The sequence below is a fragment of the Orcinus orca genome, chromosome 7 (assembly GCF_937001465.1).
Source record: "Orcinus orca chromosome 7, mOrcOrc1.1, whole genome shotgun sequence".
Taxonomy (NCBI): Eukaryota; Metazoa; Chordata; class Mammalia; order Artiodactyla; family Delphinidae; genus Orcinus; species Orcinus orca.
This window is the reverse complement of record NC_064565.1, coordinates 114,457,752-114,476,334: the sequence shown is the minus strand read 5'-3', so window position 1 is coordinate 114,476,334 and position 18,583 is coordinate 114,457,752. Positions and strand designations below refer to the sequence as shown.

Below are 18,583 nucleotides of genomic sequence, written 5' to 3'. Positions count from 1 at the left end.
GTGGTATCGGGGCCTGAGCAACTCAGGCACCCTTCCATTCATGCTGGGCCAAAACTGGGTCTGGCTTTTGTTATTTTGGTTTTTTTTTTTTAATCACAAAAGCCTGTTCAATGACCTTTAAAATGATTCCCGCCTGCGAGGGGGCAGGCAGGGCATGGCTGAAGGACCCGCCAAGCGCCCACACGGTACAGGAGTGTTTCAAGACCTTTCAAGGGTTCCCTTTTTCGTTAGTCTGGTATTGTGTTCGATACCCAGAGGCCCAACGTGGCGACTCTCGGAGGAGTAAGTTGCCAACGTCACTGTGGGAGCTTAATTATAAACAACCTGGGAGAGCAGTTCGTTAGTATTTATCAGGGACCTTAAAAATATTTATCCATTTGACCCATTGATTTTCCTTCTTGGAAATCTAACCTAAGAATAAGGAGATACTGAGAAAAGAAAATATAGAAATGGATATCACACATGGGTGTCTGCCACAGCATTGAGTAATAGCCGCTCCCACTTTCCACCCAGCAGCACTGAACAACCAAAATGTTCAACACTAAGAAAATATATCACAAGTTATGGCCAATCAATGTGATTACACTGTGCAGCTGCCGTTAAAAAATACGTTTATGACTAACTTTTATATTTTGGGCAAATGCTTACATGTGAGTGGAAATAATGAGGCTCAAACTTGTACTCACAACACAATCTCACTACGTAAACCACAATTCACAGGGAGAAACGGATCCCGTAACAAAGAACTAGGAAAACGTCTATTTATCCGGAAAACGTCTGACTATACCACTAACTTATCTGTTACACATTAAACCAAGATTGTTGAGTAGCTAACACTTGTTACATACCAGACACTGTTCTAAGCAGTCTACTTGTATTAGCTGATTTATCTGCAAACAGCTCTCTGTAGAACGTTAAGTGCTATTATCATCTGTGATTAACAGATCAAGAAACTGAGGCACAGCAGGGGTAGGTAAATTGTCTGAGTCCCCCGACTGGCAGGGGATGAAGCCAAAATCTGGACCCCGAAATCCAGCCCAGTGCCCATGTGCTCTGTCAGTACACGATGCCACCTCACGACGTGGAGCGTGAATGTGTTGAGCCGTGCTCCATGTCAAAAGGATCGGGTTGGACTACTTAGTGAAAGATAACTGTGAAGCATTTTACCCTTTGTTGAAGTTCAATCATCTGAGATACTTTTATCGTTAACACCAGATCACTCCTTCAAAAGCCAAGGAAGGAGACTTCCGGGAAGATGGCGGAAGAGTAAGACGCGGAGATCACCTTCCTCCCCACAGATACACCAGAAATACATCTACGCGTGGAACAACTCCTACGGAGCACCTACTGAACGCGGGCAGAAGACCTCAGACCTCCCAAAAGGCAAGGAACCCCCCACGTACCTGGTTAGGGCAAAAGAAAAAACTAAACAGAGACAAAAGGATAGGGACGGGTCCTGCACCAGCGGGAGAGAGCTGTGAAGGAGGAAAAGTGTCCACACACTAGGAAGCCCCTTCGCGGGTGGAGACTTCGGGAGGCGGAGTGGGGGAGCTTGGGAGCCGCGGAGGAGAGCACAGCAACAGGGGTGCGGAGGGCAAAGCGGACAGATTCCAGCGCAGAGGATCGGGCCGACCGGAACTCACCAGCCGAGAGGCTTTTCTGCTCGCCCGCCGGGGCGGGCGGGACTGGGAGCTGAGGCTCCGGCTTTTGTCGGAGCGCCGGGAGAGGACTGAGGTTGGCGGCGTGAACACAGCCTGCAGGGCGTTAGTGCACCGCGGCTAGCCGGGAGAGAGTCCGGGGAAAGGTCTGGACCTGCCGAAGAGGCAAGAGACTTTTGCGTCCCTCTTTGTTTCCTGGTGCGCGAGGAGAGGGGATTGGGAACGCTGCTTGAGAGAGCTCCAGGGACGGGCGCTAGCCGCGGCTAAAAGTGCGGAGCCCGGAGACAGACATGAGACGCTAAGGCCGCTGCTGCCGCCACCAGGAGGCCTGTGTGCGAACACAGGTCACTAGCCACACGCCCTTCCGGGGAGCCTGTGCAGCCCGCCACTGCCAGGGTCCCGGGATCCAGGGACAACTCGCCCGGGAGATCGCACGGCGCGCCTCAGGCTGCAACGTCACGCCGGCCTCTGCCGCTGCAGGCCCGCCCCACACTCCGTGACCCTCCCTACCCCCCGGCCTGAGTGAGCCAGAGCCTCCGAATCAGCGGCTCCTTTAACCCCGTCCTGTCTGAGCAAAGAACAGACGCCCTCCGGCGACCTACACGCACAGGCGGGGCCAAATCCAAAGCTGAGCCCCTGGGAGCTGTGAGAACAAAGAAGAGAAAGGGAAATCTCTCCCAGCAGCCTCAGAAGCAGCGGATTAAAGCTCCACAATCAACTTGATATACCCTGCATCTGTGGAATACCTGAATAGTCAAGGAATCATCCCAAATTAAGGAGCCCTGTGGATGAAAGGCTCTTGGTGCTGCAGCCAGGAGTCAGTGCTGTGCCTCTGAGGTGGGAGAGCCAACTTCAGGACACTGGTCCACAAGAGGCCTCCCAGCTGCACATAATATCAAACAGCAAAAATCTCCAAGAGATCTCCATCTCAACGCCAGCACCCAGCTCCACTCAACGACCAGCAAGCTACAGTGCTGGACATCCTATGCCAAACAACTAGCAAGACAGGAACACAACCCCACCCATTAGCAGAGAGGCTGCCCAAAATCATAATAAGTCTACAGACACCCCAAAACACACCACCAGACGTGGACCTGCCCAACAGAAAGACAAGATCCAGCCTCATCCACCAGAACACAGGCACTAGTACCCTCCACCAGGAAGCCGACACAACCCACTGAACCAACCTTAGCCACTGGGGACAGACACAAAAAACAACAGGAACTACGAACCTTCAGCCTGCAAAAAAGGAGACCACAAACACAGTAAGATAAGCAAAATGAAAAGACAGAAAAACACACAGCAGATGAAGGAGCAAGATAAAAACCCACCAGACCTAACAAATGAAGAGGAAATAGGCAGTCTACCGGAAAAAGAATTCAGAATAATGATAGTAAGGTTGATCCGAAATCTTGGAGATAGAATGGACAATAGAATGGACAAAATGCAAGAATCAGTTAACAAGGACCTAGAAGAACTAAAGATGAAACAGGCAACGATGAACAACACAATAAATGAAATTAAAAGTACTCTAGATGGGATCAATAGCAGAATAACTGAGGCAGAAGAACGGATAAGTGACCTGGAAGATAAAATAGTGGAAATAACTACTGCAGAGCAGAATAAAGAAAAAAGAATGAAAAGAACTGAGGACAGTCTCAGAGACCTCTGGGACAACATTAAACGCACCAACATTCGAATTATAGGGGTTCCAGAAGAAAAAGAGAAAAAGAAAGGGACTGAGAAAATATTTGAAGAGATTATAGTTGAAAACTGCCCTAATATGGGAAAGGAAATAGTTAATCAAGTCCAGGAAGCACAGAGAGTCCCATACAGGATAAATCCAAGGAGAAATACGCCAAGACACATATTAATCAAACTGTCAAAAATTAAATACAAAGAAAACATATTAAAAGCAGCAAGGGAAAAACAACAAATAACACACAAGGGAATCCCCATAAGGTTAACAGCTGATCTTTCAGCAGAAACTCTGCAAGCCAGAAGGGAGTGGCAGGACATATTGAAAGTGTTGAAGGAGAAAAACCTGCAACCAAGATTACTCTACCCAGCAAGGATCTCATTCAGATTTGATGGAGAAATTAAAACCTTTACAGACAAGCAAAAGCTGAGAGAGTTCAGCACCACCAAACCAGCTCTACAACAACTGCTAAAGGAACTTCTCTAGGCAAGAAACACAAAAGAAGGAAAAGACCTACAATAACAAACCCCAAACAATTAAGAAAATGGGAATGGGAACACACATATCGATAATTACCTTAAATGTAAATGGACTAAATGCTCCCACCAAAAGACACAGATTGGCTGAATGGATACAAAAACAAGACCCATATAGTTGCTGTCTACAAGAGACCCACTTCAGACCTAGAGACACATACAGACTGAAAGTAAGGGGATGGAAAAAGGTATTTCATGCAAATGGAAACCAAAAGAAAGCTGGAGTAGCAATTCTCATATAAGTTATATATATATATATATATATATATATATATATACACATATATATATGTAATTTGCTTGAGTGCAGTGTTTTTTGTTTTCTGTACTGAATTCATTAGCATGGGTCGGTATAAAATTTAGCATAGGTCAATATGTAATTTGTAAACTAATAAGGTCTTAAAAGTGAGGAATTAAGTCTTTTAAATTTAATTATTTATTGCAAAGAGCAGAATAGCATACATAAACAGGTGCCTAAGGAAAACTTGTATTCTAATATGGAACTCTCATGAACACCTTTTTTTTTTTCTTCTAACGGTATGATAGTAGGCCATTTGATTATTTTTATGGCTTTAACTTTACAACAATGAAATATTCGTAAATTTTAAAAAGTATTTTTCTTTATTTGATGCGGGTGGGATACTGGAGAAATGAAAGGTCAAACATCTATTGAGGAATCCATACTTGTCTATATATTGTGTACTTTTATTTCAAGAACTGATTTAAAATTCCTAAAAGGATGCTATAATAAGTTATTATGCCATTTTACAGACTGAATTAAGTGAATTTCAGGGAGGTATGAAACTTGCCTAAGGCTATCCAGCTACCAAGCGGTAGAAGTGAGAATTAAATCCAGGTATACCTATAAAAAAATAAATAAATAAATAAATAAATAAATAAAAAATAAAAAAAAAAAAAAAAGAAGGCGAGGGCAGCACCAGGGTATGGGGTTGTTAGTTTTATAGGGGTGAGTAATTTCATACGCTGATGAGTGGGAGGAGTATTCCAGCTATTTTGGGGAAGGGGTGGGGATTTCTAGGAATTGAGCCACCGCCCACTTTTTGACCTTTATGGTCATCCTTGGAACTGTCGTGGCACCTGTGGGTGTGTCGCTTAGCTTGCTGATGTGTTACAATGAGTGTATACTGAGGCTCAAGGTCTAGTGGAAGTAGACTCGTCCGCCATCTTGGACCTATTTTGTTCTAATCAGTTTATGTTGTGTCCTCGGGCTATGTAATTCTTTTAAAGGTTGTGCCCTGCCCCCTTTCCTCCTGTTTCATATTGAATATATAATATTTACCAGAGTATGTTTTAATAATTAATACATGATATATTGTATAATTAATTTATATATCATATATATAATGATATCTATAGATATTTGTTCTAATAAGTCATTAAAAATAAATGAATAAAAAAAAAAAAAAAAGCATGCACATTTTAAGTCTTTTGATACGTATTGCCAAATTGACCTTGAGAAACGTTGTACTAAATAACTTGCCAGTCCTCAACTCATGAGCATGGCACTTCCCCCTTTTATTATTATTGCATATTATTTATTTATTTGGCTACTGGTCAGTTTTCCCTGGCCAAAGCCTCTTAGGTTCTGTACCTCCACAAAAGAAGCCTTGAAGCACTCCATAAGAGCACGTAAAAATCTCTTCTCATGAACGAGATTGAGGATTGTGCAAAGAAAATTGGTAAAGCTCTTTCACTTAACTCCATTGTCTCGAAACTCCACCAATACCTTCAATTCCCCATTCCCACCTGTAACAGCCCGTCTTTACAATGAGCCACACATTAACCTAAATCTTTCACGTGTGCAAGAGGAGATGCTATTATCATCTCCTCTCTACAGAAGAGGAAATGGAAGCACATCTTTGCCCAAGATCATTTTGGAAGTAGGAGAACTGATATTTGAACCAGGTAATCAATCTTTAAGCGAAAATAAAGGAAACTGGAGGGACAAACAGGAATAAGGCAGAAAATGGGGGGGAGCAAGAGATATTGTTCCAGAATGTCAAATGGACAACCCTGAGAGTGTCAAAGGAGATAATAAAATATGAGTATGCTTTGTACTTGTTATTATTCCCAATAAGATATAAGGAAATTAAACTAATGGGACGAGAAACACTGCTCAACCGTTTCTGTAGCACCATCCATGATCCCTGTGAGGAAGAAAACCAGGCCTCCTGAAGCTCGAGACCTCTGCGTCAGGGTGCATCCCCTCTGAAGCCCCGGTCTGTAAACAGAGCTCTTCCATCTCTCTGCCTCCACAATTTATAGCTCAAAGTGGGCACACTAAATCATTAAAAGCTCTGATGGATAAAACCCATTTTCTTGACCCATCCTAGGTTTTCCAGATCAGGAAATAGAACAAACTAAGGCATGGTAATTTAAAAACAAACAAACAAAAAAAAACCCAAACCTCAGACAAGCTTTTATGTCTACATCACAAATCCTGGAGGAGATTACACAAAATTGCTCATCAATTCTGGTGCAAAAAGGATACAGATTGTGCTAAGCTAAATGTTGCTAACCATTGGAAACCTGGACGCATTTCTGAATAGAAGCACTTCTTGAAAGCAAATAAATAAGTAAGGGTCCCCATGCTGCTATTTTTTTGAGTTGTGTACTGCTTAAGATTTGGGGTAAAACTAATGGCATTATTCATTAAAGCAATTTAGACCATTTAAAAAAAAAAAAAAAAAAAAGCCAAGGAAGCAGCAACAAACCCCTTAAAATTGCCTAACAGCAAATCCTGGCTGCAGACAGATTAAATTCTCCAAATTCTGGGTAAACACATCAGAGGCCAGAACTTCAGAGGCCAAACCTTGCAGGCAGAGACACGGGATACATCCGTTGTGAGACCTCACGCTTATCCCTCAGCGCACGACAACCTGAGACTTAAATATCTTTAGCCAAGTGGGGATCATATATATGAGCAAAACACTAGCCTACACAGATCACGGTTGTGGCTTTGCTTATAAGCTTGCTTCTGCTTATCTTGGCGTTTACTGATGAATCAGATCCCTCTGAGCTCTGCACCAGGTCCTGGGGGCGGGGCAGGGCAGGCTCTCCCAGAAAGTGCCTCTTCAACTGGGTCTGGTCTTTAAAGCAAAGGGAGTTCATGTTTGTTGAGTATCTACTATACGCAAACTCCTTTACTAGGCATGTTTGTTGAGTACCTACTATACGCAAACTCCTTTACTAGGCATGTTTGTTGAGTATCTACTATACGCAAACTCCTTTACTAGGCATGTTTGTTGAGTACCTACTATACGCAAACTCCTTTACTAGGCATGTTTGTTGAGTACCTACTATACGCAAACTCCTTTACTAGGCATGTTTGTTGAGTACCTACTATACGCAAACTCCTTTACTAGGCATGTTTGTTGAGTACCTACTATACGCAAACTCCTTTACTAGGCATGTTTGTTGAGTACCTACTATACGCAAACTCCTTTACTAGGCATGTTTGTTGAGTACCTACTATACGTAAACTCCTTTACTAGGCATGTTTGTTGAGTATCTACTATACGTAAACTCCTTTACTAGGCATGTTTGTTGAGTATCTACTATACGTAAACTCCTTTACTAGGCATGTAAAACTGCTTCTTGACTGATTCAAGTGTCAACTCTATGTGGCAGATTTTCTGGCTGAAAAGCAGACAGGACTGTGATGCATGAGACTGCAGCAAACTGAAGCTGGCAGTGAGCCTGCTGCTTCTTCCAAATGTAGGTCAGGTTGCTCCAAGACGAATACCAAGCATCATTATCTGTCCTCGCCAGTCCCTGCTGATTCTGTGTCTGCAAAGGACACTGCAGGCTTCCGTCACTGCAATAAGAGAGGACGGCAGGCACGCCCAGGTTAACGAAGTCCAGGCAAAGAACGTGCCAGGAATCACGTTTTACTACATACTTTGGTCCAGAACAAGTATCACCATTCAAATGAGCCCCTAGGAGCATCTTAAAATCTTCCGTATTTAGCCAAACGTGGATCCTACTGACTGCCCCCTAAAACTCAACAGACACCCAAATTGCATCCATTTTAATGCATCGAATGTTGTTTGCTGAGGTTTTTTCCAGAAGGAATTAACAGTTCCTGTTGAAGGGAGGAACACTCAGATGCTTAGAGCTGGGGAAGGTGTCTTCTCCCTCCCTTCCTTGGGAGCTTTGAGTGGAACTGTGGCCAAGAAGGGTCCTAGTGGGAAGAGATTCGCATTTTAGCTTAACTGGTTACTCAGAGGTAGTGAAAACCATCTGAAGTCTTCCAGGTCACCTAGAAAAGGAATTGGTAAACTGTGACCCAGGGGCCAAATCTAACACCCAACCTGTTCTGTAGGGCCACGAGCAAAGAGGCAGGGATGGGTGCGGGGCGCCGAGCGCTGCTTCTTTCTGCACATCTGGCCAAAGCCAAGACCCTGGCTGGCCCCTGCAGAAAAAGCCACCAAGCCCTGGTCTGGAATGCACTTAGGCCAGTGCCCACACAGGGGTTGGTGTTTGTATCATTCTTTTGTTTTTTTTTTTTTTTTTTTTTTGCAGTACGCAGGCCTATCACTGTTGTGGCCTCTCCCGTTGCAGAGCACAGGCTCCGGACGTGCAGGCTCAGCGGCCATGGCTCACGGGCCCAGCCGCTCCGTGGCATGTGGGATCCTCCTGGACCGGGGCACGAACCCACATCCCCTGCATCGGCAGGCGGACTCTCAATCATTGCTCCACCAGGGAAGCCTTGTATCATTCTTCCTTTTGAAGAACTCCGCCTCCCCTCACTGCCCCATGTGCTCCTCTGGACAACCCAGCAGGCTCCGAGGAGCCTCCTGCTGGAACCTCTGCTTCCTCTGCACCTCAGGGTCCACGTGCATCCAGGGGCCAGCGCTCCTTTCCTGGGCAAACGGTAAAAGCCCTTATCCGCATCCCAGGGGGCGTGTGGGTGAACGATTGATTACTGGACATTAATACCCAAAAGCCACTTTGCACAAATAACACATTTCCGGGGCTGGCCATGCTGAGGTTTCTTTACTTACGTCCACCTGCCCCACAGAGCAGCAGGAATGAGCAAAATGTGACCTGGAGGCGAAATCCAACCCCAAACCTTCCAAATTGTTCTTTTTCTCTAGAGTCAGGTCCAGACTCGGCCAACAAGACATGAGGGTTCCCCAGGGAAGGCTTCCAGCTGCTCTGCTCAAATAATTTTAATGCTTTTGAGACGTGGTTTTCCATTCCTATAGCAGACAGGCTGAGCTCTGGGGCCACGACCTCCCCACCCCGCTCAGCAAACCCAAATGTCCAGGGCAGCACACGGGCCAACTCTCGTGTTCAGGCTCTCGCCCACCCAGCTCTGATGGCTCCCACTGTCCCTGCCAACCACTGGCCATCTAGTGTCTTCCCTGAGAGGAATTCTGCAAGGTCCCCTTTGACTTGACATCTCCCGTGATATCTAGTGCCCTCAGCTGCCCAGCTGGTGGGAGCTCTGTCCCCTAAGAGCAGCTGAGCACCTCAGATAAGCACGAGAGGAAGAGGAAGCAGGAGAGACAAACTCTCAGACACCCACTGACGGTGAAAATGTTACCAAGAGATAAATGTTTAGGATTCACATAGCCTTGTACGTGGATGAAATTCGGCAGTACGTTCAAAGAGTATGTGCCTGACCAAAGAACACATGGATGACTCCATATTAAGGGCATTTACATAATTCATCATTTTCATAATACATCACAGATCAAAAAGACAAATACCATTTAAGCTGTTTCTAGAAAGTCTCCTGGCAACATGCAGCATCCACGTCTGATTAGAAGAAATAAAGAAGAAGAAAAAGGAAGGAGCTTAATAAATAAGAAACAGAAGGAAACTTCCATGATATGATAAAAGGAAAAGAGAGGGGGGAAAAAAAAAAGAATTCAGTAAGGAGACGTGTTCCAAAATAAGTAAGCAATACTTCATAGCCTTCCTGCATATCAAAAAGTAGTTATTGAAAAAACATAATAGAAAAAATATCTCACTCACAACCACAAATAGCTAGAAAAAAAATGGAACAAAAAATCGGCCATATCCACGTGAATACAGCCATAAAAGTTTACTGGGAAACTATACGTATTTGTATAAATGGAGAATCACGCCATTTTTTCTGGCATGTTTTAAAGACGTCAGCTTCCCCTAAATGGCTCTACAAAGCTAACATCATCACAATAAAATTCATTAAAGAAATTTTTTGGAAGAGGGAAGAAAAGAGGATTGCAGAAGATGAGCCTTAGGCTCTCCACATGATTAAATATATAAGAAAAGCCGGGGAAGTTCTGAGTAAGAATAATGAAGGGCACTCATACAACAGATGTTAAAATGATTTTGAAAAATCAGTAATTAAAGCCATTTGGTAGTAAAAACCAAAATAGAAAGACTGATGAACAGAACAGAATGAAAAGTCTGCAAAAAATTCACAAAGGAAAAGTAGATGTTAAAACAACGGCAGAATTTTAGAAGAAACTGAAATACGAGAAACTTGCCAGCTAGAATGCAATCAGGGAAACCCCTCTTCCAAGCTTTCCACAGATTTCATACATTTTTCCATCTGCCATTCCTTCCCAGACACTGCAGCAGTATCCAGTGAACCTTGATGACCCTGACTTTTTGCATCCACTCAGTGCCCCAGCGGGCGCGTTAAAACGTTCCGCACATCCTGGCTCCCCTCGCGCTCTGCAGCACCAAAAAAACATCGACGCTAACAGTAAGAGACAGCCAGCGATTCCACTGCACTGGTTTTGAAATGCTAACTGTTGAGCATGTTTCTGTCAAAGTAACACAACTAAGATTGTGCCGTTGCCTGTGTAAAGACCCATGAAATCTCCCTTCACCTGCAGGGAAAAGTCCACATTCTTTAACACGGCATAAGGAACACTCCATAACCCAGCCCCGGCCGACCTTCCCCCATCCGCAGTCTCTAGTTCTCCCCAGAACAGCTTTATCTCCTCTGCTTCTCTCCCTCTCCAAACAATGCTCACAGGGTCCTCTGAGCAAATGTCTCCTCCATTCGCTGCTGCCCACCCCCAAGATCTGTCACCATTAATAACCCCGACTCTGCACTGGAGTCCTTTGTGAATAGGTTTCTCGTGCCGCTCGTGTCGTACTGTATCTTTTCACATCATCTTATATTACTGTCCATGTGCCCGTCCCCCGCTCAGATAGCAGAGACTTTAACCTCTCTCTGCCTCCAACTCCTCATTTATGAATGATTATAAAGCCACACCTACACAAAAACGATGACTAATTAAATGAGGCTGCACATGTGAAGCACTTGGATGTGCCTAGCACAGAAAAGCATCAATATTAGCTATTGTTATTGTTACAATTATCTGCTCTCTTTTTCTTCTTTTCATCCCATCTCAGTAGCCTGCCTGGGACTGGTGAAGTCACCGGAACGTTTCATCTGTACCAGGAGATATTTTCTTTTGTCTACTTTTCTACATATTCATAATGCACATATATTATTCCTAAGATTAAAAAAATATTTTATTCTTAGAAATTATCTTAGACGGGGCATGTCTGATGAGTCCTTTCCAGCAGAAATGCCGTGGGTGAATTTATCTTCAGGACACGGTGCCTGAAAGCATTAACAGCTCCGTGTTAAGACGACCCCGAGTCATCTACTGACCTCAAGATCACTTCGTGCCTCTGATAAGCCACATAGGGCCTGTGATCGATAATTTTAACGTGGAATCATCGCAGATGTTTACACCCATTTATTTTCCCTGCTGAGTAACATCTAGAGAGCATTCCAATATTGCTTTAAAATTCCCAAGTGTACATTTATGCTACAGTTCAAAAGGTTGCCACTGTGCACGGTTAAGCTCTCACATGAATATTCTGATGCGGTGCCAGACGGGGGTCACAGCCCGGAGCCGTCGGCTTGGAGTGAACCCGGAATATCCGTCACAACCATCAGAAACAGTGTCCTGACGAGTCAGCTCAAGGATGGCAAGGGGGCTACTTGAGCTGCTCAGACCGGTATTAACAGATAAAGGGCCTCTGCCTGAGCCCAAGATGAATCTAAGGATCCCCCAAGGGAAGGGGAGTTCCCCAGTGGTCACGCTTACACACTGAATGAGGCAACAGCGGGGTGTGGCCCAATGGCTCGGGCCTCGCAGGGAACAGACTCAAGTTCAAGCCTCGAGTGCACACAGGCAAGACGGACAGCAGTGCGGCCAGGGCCACAGATGCTGAGCTGCCCGACTTCCACTTCCTCAACCTGAAAATCGCAGGCTGGACTCCTGTCCCTCTCAGCTCCAAATTCTAGCATTTTATGATCGTCATGGGGATAATGAATTACAAACTGGCCTGGTCCTTAAGAAGGGCTTTGGTGAACAGCTCACACCACACAGACTCGGGAGAGCTCTAAGCACTCTGCTTCCTGAGATCTACTGAATTCGTGTAGCTCGAAGGCCATCGCGTTGGGAGCTGTCGGCCCTTCTGTTTAATTTTTGTAGATATTATATTAATGGTCAGTTTTTACAGGGACTACCCAATGTTCGATGTACAGGTTGACAGGATAGGTTATCACTATAAAATAGGACCCCGAATCATCGCATTCCCTCCCCACTCTCGCTTCGGGTTTGGGAATAGGTCCTCCCTTCTCTGCCCTCACGTGGATACACAACCACCCGTCTCTGCCACTTCTCTCTGCAAGCTCAGACTCGGGGACCTCTGGCAGCCTCTGACGTGGTCCAGCTTCCCGTAAGCAGTATAGGCGTCTGGATTCCTGAGTCCTTACCAGGGCCCACTTTAGGGGCGGTGATGGAGTTGGGGGTGGGGTGGGGTGCATATTCCCTCTTTAAGGCTGAGTGGGACAAAGGGCCACATGATCTCCATGGCCCAGGCACCTGGCACAGAACCGATGTTATACATCCATGTGATGAACCCCTCACTGGTCTGACATTCACCATTGACACTACTTGGTGAATAACAGACCAGGAAGCTATTCCCTTAACTAAAACTGAAAAATGAACTAAAAGCAGAAAGAATCCTGTTCTTTTCATTCATGGAAAGGGCCAGGTGCTGAGACGGACACAATCTCCACTCTCCAGAGCTTACGGTCTGGAAGAAGAGGAAGCTACCACTGTGAAGGGGGCCCACGGGGTCTCTGTGCACAGTGGGGAGGGCACGAGGACCACTCGGGAGAAGGATGCTGCTGGACTCCCTAGAGGGCAAGAGGAACGGGGAGGAGACGGTCAAGGTAGAGCGGGTAATGCCGACAGAGGGGTGACATCTGCAAAAGTGTCAGGCACGACAGATCACCCTGTTTAGGGATGGACAGGTGGGATGCCTGTCAGGGACAGGTAGCAGGGGTGACGCCTGAAGGTGTTTTCAAAGCCCAGGTCGATGGCCTTGGAGGAAGCTGAGGAGGCTGAAATTTACCTTGAACACTATGGGGAAATACTGAAATCCTTCCAGAATTTTAAGCAGAGAAGTGACATTTTAGAAACACCACCATGGCCACAGTGTAGAAGCTGGTATAGAGGAGGACGTCGCTGTACACCTGAAGACCAGATGACCACTCATGGCTCAGCCCCTTGGATGCGTGATGTCCCCAAAGGCACATGTCCCCCCACCCAGCCTCACTCAACGGGAGGCCACTGACCGACAAAGAAAGATGACCCTCGTCTACAATCCTGGTGCCCCTCAGGACTCTATATGTCAACTATCTTCTGATTCTTTTTTTCTAAATTATGGAAGTAATATATGATCATTGTGTTGAGTGAAATATATACTTGCCTTTTAAAAATTTCTTGTTTTTTACTGTCAGAAAATAAGATTTTGCCATAAATATAAGGCAGCACTGAGCTTCTTATATTTAACAAAATGTCATCCTTCCAAGTCAATAAACATAAATCTCAGCTTTTCTCTTTAAGGGCTGCATAATGTTCCATGGTATGGATACGACATGCTTTGCTTTACCATCCCTTTATTGATAGGCATCAAACAATGATCTAATAAATGTTTTTTGCCTCGATATCTTTAGGAAAGATTCCCAGACATGAAGGAGTTGGGCCAAAGGTTTGCATATTTTTTAATAGCTATTTTCAGATCACTTTCCCAAAAGTGGGAGACAATTCACATTCCCAGAGCAGTGCCCATTTCCCAGCATCATCTCCAGCACTTCTTATGATGTCTCTTCACCTGATGGATCCTAAACCAACACCTCGTTGTTGGTTTCAGCTGACCTTTCCCACCCATGAGGTTGAGCCCCTTCCCCTACAGTTAGTGGCCATTTGAATTTCTCTGAATTGCATTCCTCTGCCCATTTTCTACTGGCTCATCTTTCTCTCACCGATTTGCAGGAGCTCTTTCTATAGTAAGAATGAGAAGCCTTTGTTCACCTTAGGCAAACATTGCCCCCAGTCTATCATTTATCACATGACTTCATCTGAGGTATCCTGTTTAACGAAATTAAATGTGTTTTTCTTGTCCTTCACGGTTTCTCCGTTTCTGGTTTCAACTATGGTTTTTCTTTCACTCCAAAGTTTAACAAGTAATTTTTTTTAATTTGTATTTTGTTTCTAAACTGCTTGCCTGTCTATGCCAGGATTCATGTACCCAGAATAACCCCCTACCTCACAACAACAGCATAAAATTAAGGTACCCCCAGCTGTATCCACCACATGGGGTTCTTTGAAACGCTCCTAAGAAAGACAAAGGGGCAAGATAAACATGATTTTCTAAATGGATTACAGAGAATGGCCAAAAGCAAAAAAAATGTGTCCGTCGCCATCGTGTTCTCACGCCAACCTCATTAGACATGAGCCCCAAAGGACGGTCGCTCTCCTGACTCTGCTCTCTTGATTTGTACTTAAACTAAATATTTTAAAGCAGCAGCTAACTAAAAGCTGAGTCCCTTAAGCCCTAGAATCCATCCCACGGAGTCCACAGAAAATGAGAACCTGGGAGCCGAGCTGAGCCACGGTCATTGCCAGGCCAGCATCTCGGCGCTCCGGGGACGTTGCTAAATGGACACTAAGCGTGCAGTCTGAACGTGCTGGACGGGGTCACAGGCACCTGTCTTTGGGGTCCAAAAACTTATGTTACAGCTTATAGGACTCGCTGTATCTTCATATAGTCCCTTCAAGACCTCTCCCCGCCCCAGACCACCAATCCCCTATCAGAAGACCTCTATCATAAGCTCCTCGAGGGTGGACCTTTGCTGCCTCACTCCCGATTCCCCAGCCCCGCCTGGCACGGGATCCGGCACGGCGCGGACCCCCAGCCGGCGCGTGGCCAAGCACATACCCGAACATGGCGACCAGCAGGTTGACCAGCAGGATGTTGGTGGAGAGCATGTAGATGCACACCAGGGGGATGGTGATCCACTCGGGGAAGCGGGGCAAGTTGTGCTCGTCCAGCTCCACGCACAGGGGCTTGGACTCATTCCCCGTGAAGGTGCAGTGGGAGAAGTCGTACGTGGTACCTGAGGATGCAACAACAGACAGGCGATGTGAGGACCCTCTGGAGGGGGCAGTGCTAAAGCACCACAAAGGTGTGAGGATCATGCAACGTGCTGGGCATTGTTCCAAGGCACTCTATCATGGGTAAGCCTCAGAATCAGGCGTTCAGCTACTCACTAAGCATTTATTGACTGAATAATAGTGCATTGAAATAATGCCATTTGCAGCAATACGGATGGACCTAGAGATTGTCATACTGAGTGAAGTAAGTTAAAAAGAGAAAGACAAATATCATATGATATTGCTTATATGTGGAACCAAAAAATAATGGTACAAATGAACTTATTTACAAAACAGAAATAAAGTCACAGATGTAGAAAACAAACTTATGGTTACCAGGGGGAAATGGGGGGATACCTTAGGACTGACATATACACACTACTATATATAAAATAGTTAACTAATAAGGACCTACTGTATACCACAGAGAACTCTACTCAATACTATGTAATGACCAATCTAAAAAAGAGTGAACATACGTATAACTGATTTACTTTACTGTACACCTGAAACTAACACAACATTGTAAATCAACTAGACTTCAATAAAAAAATTTTAAGTATTTATTGAGCAGCTACTATGAGCCAGGACTTCACTAAGATGGAAGATAAAAAGGAAGGCAAGGTAAACATGGTCTTTGCCCTCAGGGAGCTTCCAACCTCTTTGGAAGAATAGGCAGATGATTGATCACACAAGTTGAACATTTCAGCCCCTGAGAAGTGCTAAGAAGGACGCGTACAGTGTGCTCCGTGGGCACAAACTGAGGCACCTCATCTGAGAACGGTTCCACAGGAAGGAAGCGTCTCTGAACTGAGGACAGAAGGATGAGTAGGAGCCAGCTAAATGAATGGGGAGGGATGGGGTGCCCAGAGCATCTGGAGAGGGAACAGCACGTGCAAAGGCCCTGTGGTAGGGGGACTGGAAAGGTCTGCTGAAATGAGAGAACAGGATGTGCAGTTAGCATGTTAACATTTTTATCTTTATACTAAAAGCAACGGATAGCCGTTAGACTGCTTGACACAGAGGTGTGACACATCAGATTCTCTTTATTCAAGGATCCCTCTGGCTGCAGCACAGATCGCAAGGAGCCAGAGGGAGACGTGAGGAGGTTCTGCCTAAGAGCCATGTGGGAAGGGGATGAGGATGGCTTAGGGTAGTGGTGGTGGGGATGGTAAAAAGTGGCTGGGTTTCAAAGACCTTTAGGGGATAAAATCAACAAAACTAGCTGATGAACTGGAGGTGGGGGAGGAAGTCATAGGAGGCGTCAAGGACGTGACATCGAGGTTTCTGCTTCGCACATCTGTGCGACCGGTGGTGACAGATCCTAGAATGGGGACTTGCAGAAGGTCTGAGTCTGGAAGGGAGAATGGAGAGGTGTGTCTGGGAATCTCAGTGAAGGCAATGGATGTGAGTGTCTGGCCCTCTGGGAGTCGCTCCGGGCTACAGACCCTCATCGGGGCGTGTGAGTTTGAGTTTAGTCCTGCCGGTCGGTGAGACGCCCAGCAGAAAAGTCGGTGCTACACCCATTTTTACCTGCAATGGAACTGAGAGGCAGAGACGCCAAGCTGCGTCCCAGGGCACACAGCACACACGTGGCTGGACCGGGATTTGAACCCCACCTGCCACTGGCGCTTTGGGTCAGTTACTGTGAGCTGTCCCTCACAGGACTAAAACCATGGACACGTAAGGTTGCCGTGAGGACAACACACACTCCCTTTTATGTAAAATGGTAAGTACAGCGTGCAGACGGGAAATCATAACAACAAGGTGCCTTCCCATCGATGCACGGAAAAGAGCTGTTTCTAAGGTCTTGGAAGAGGCTGCAGCAAAAGAGGCCAGAAGGACCACACGAGGCCACGGAGCTAATTGAGGAAACACCAAGGAGCTGAGAAGCAAGAGCACAGGGCCAGGCAAACATCGGGGTGGGTTTCCCGTGGCAGGCAGAACATGACAAGCTCAGGCTACTGTCAGCATCACAGAGATGCTTTAGACAGTTTATCCAAAACACACACCAGTTTGCACATGCCCGACACTTTCCTTATGTCAACTGGGTGTGGCCAAATCCATGCCATCTCTGCCACCATTAACCTGCCTCCGGAAGATAGCTGGCAGAAGGCTAATGCTGGAAGTTTAAATTCCAGGTTGCAGTGCAAAATTTTTCAATATTGCACTTTTTGAAATAAATGAGCACCCCGTCACTGTTGTACAGGACAGACTCGCAACACTCGTTTCTAAACCAGTGAGGCTCCTTGCTTTCATCGGCCACGTTGCTGTTGGAAATATGAGAAACACTCTATTTAAAAAGGTTTAAAAATTGCAGGCTGAAATGTTGGGAACAAGCTTACAAGGTGGACGTAAGATCCTGCTCAGGAGAAAGAAATGGCTTTGAGAGTTAGCGTCCCCTGCCTGGTGTTGGCCAGATCCCAGCCGCCTCTGCTCCTAAGACAGTCCCCAGGGTCAGAGTGGGGCGCCTCAGAGGCTGGTTCTAGAAGCATCTGCCGCCTCCCAGCTGTCCCCCGCCCAGGCCACGTCAGGCTTACTGTCCACGTCGCTGGGCACTTGGCCGAACATGGCCAGGTAGGGCTCATAGATGACCGAGCGGAAGATCCACCTCCAGCGATGCTCATTCTGCCTGAGGATCCCTTGCCTGGCCACGCCGAAGGCCACCATCCACACGGCAAAGAGGAACAGGAAGAAGAACACGTCTATCAGCTGTCACGGGAGGACACGAGAGTGGAGTCAGGACTGCACCAGGGCGGCCTGTCCACTCCGCTGACCACGGAGAAGGACAGAGGCTCTGGGACCCTGGAACCTAAGGTGCCCAGCATTTGATCACTGATTTTTAAAAATGGCCATCATCACCCTTGGGGCTCGGGGCATCTCCTTCCCGGCACTAAAACTGACGGATGTATCTTTCCTTGCAGGTCCCCAAACCAGCGCAGCAGCAGAGACTTTCTGAATGAGACCAGCCTGGGAGCAGAAGAGGGATCCAACTCTGGACCCCCCTCCTCCTCTCCAGCTCACGTTCTGCAGACCCCTAAGCTATTACCTTAGTTTTTTTTTCCTTAAGGAAAATAAAAGCTCTCCTTTTTAGACAAGAAGGCACCGTTTTATCTTTCTTAATGTTTTGCACACATAGCATGACTTCATGGTGACTTGATGCCCCAGATATGCTTTGAATTAAAACCACAAACTCAA

The 18,583-nt window shown here is 46.0% G+C and overlaps 1 protein-coding gene across 2 annotated transcripts in view; it reads right to left on the bottom strand.

Moving 5' to 3' along the window:
- Positions 1 to 18,583, bottom strand: part of TRPM8 (transient receptor potential cation channel subfamily M member 8) — a 117,012-nt gene that overhangs the window by 21,422 nt on the left and 77,007 nt on the right. For both annotated transcript variants that reach the window (XM_049712392.1, XM_033424780.2), the window contains exons 20-21: positions 17,926 to 18,097; positions 15,171 to 15,348 (exon numbers count right to left, since the gene is read on the bottom strand). In XM_049712392.1, coding sequence (XP_049568349.1) covers positions 15,171 to 15,348; positions 17,926 to 18,097 — 350 coding nt within the window. The remainder of the gene's footprint in view (positions 1 to 15,170; positions 15,349 to 17,925; positions 18,098 to 18,583) is intronic.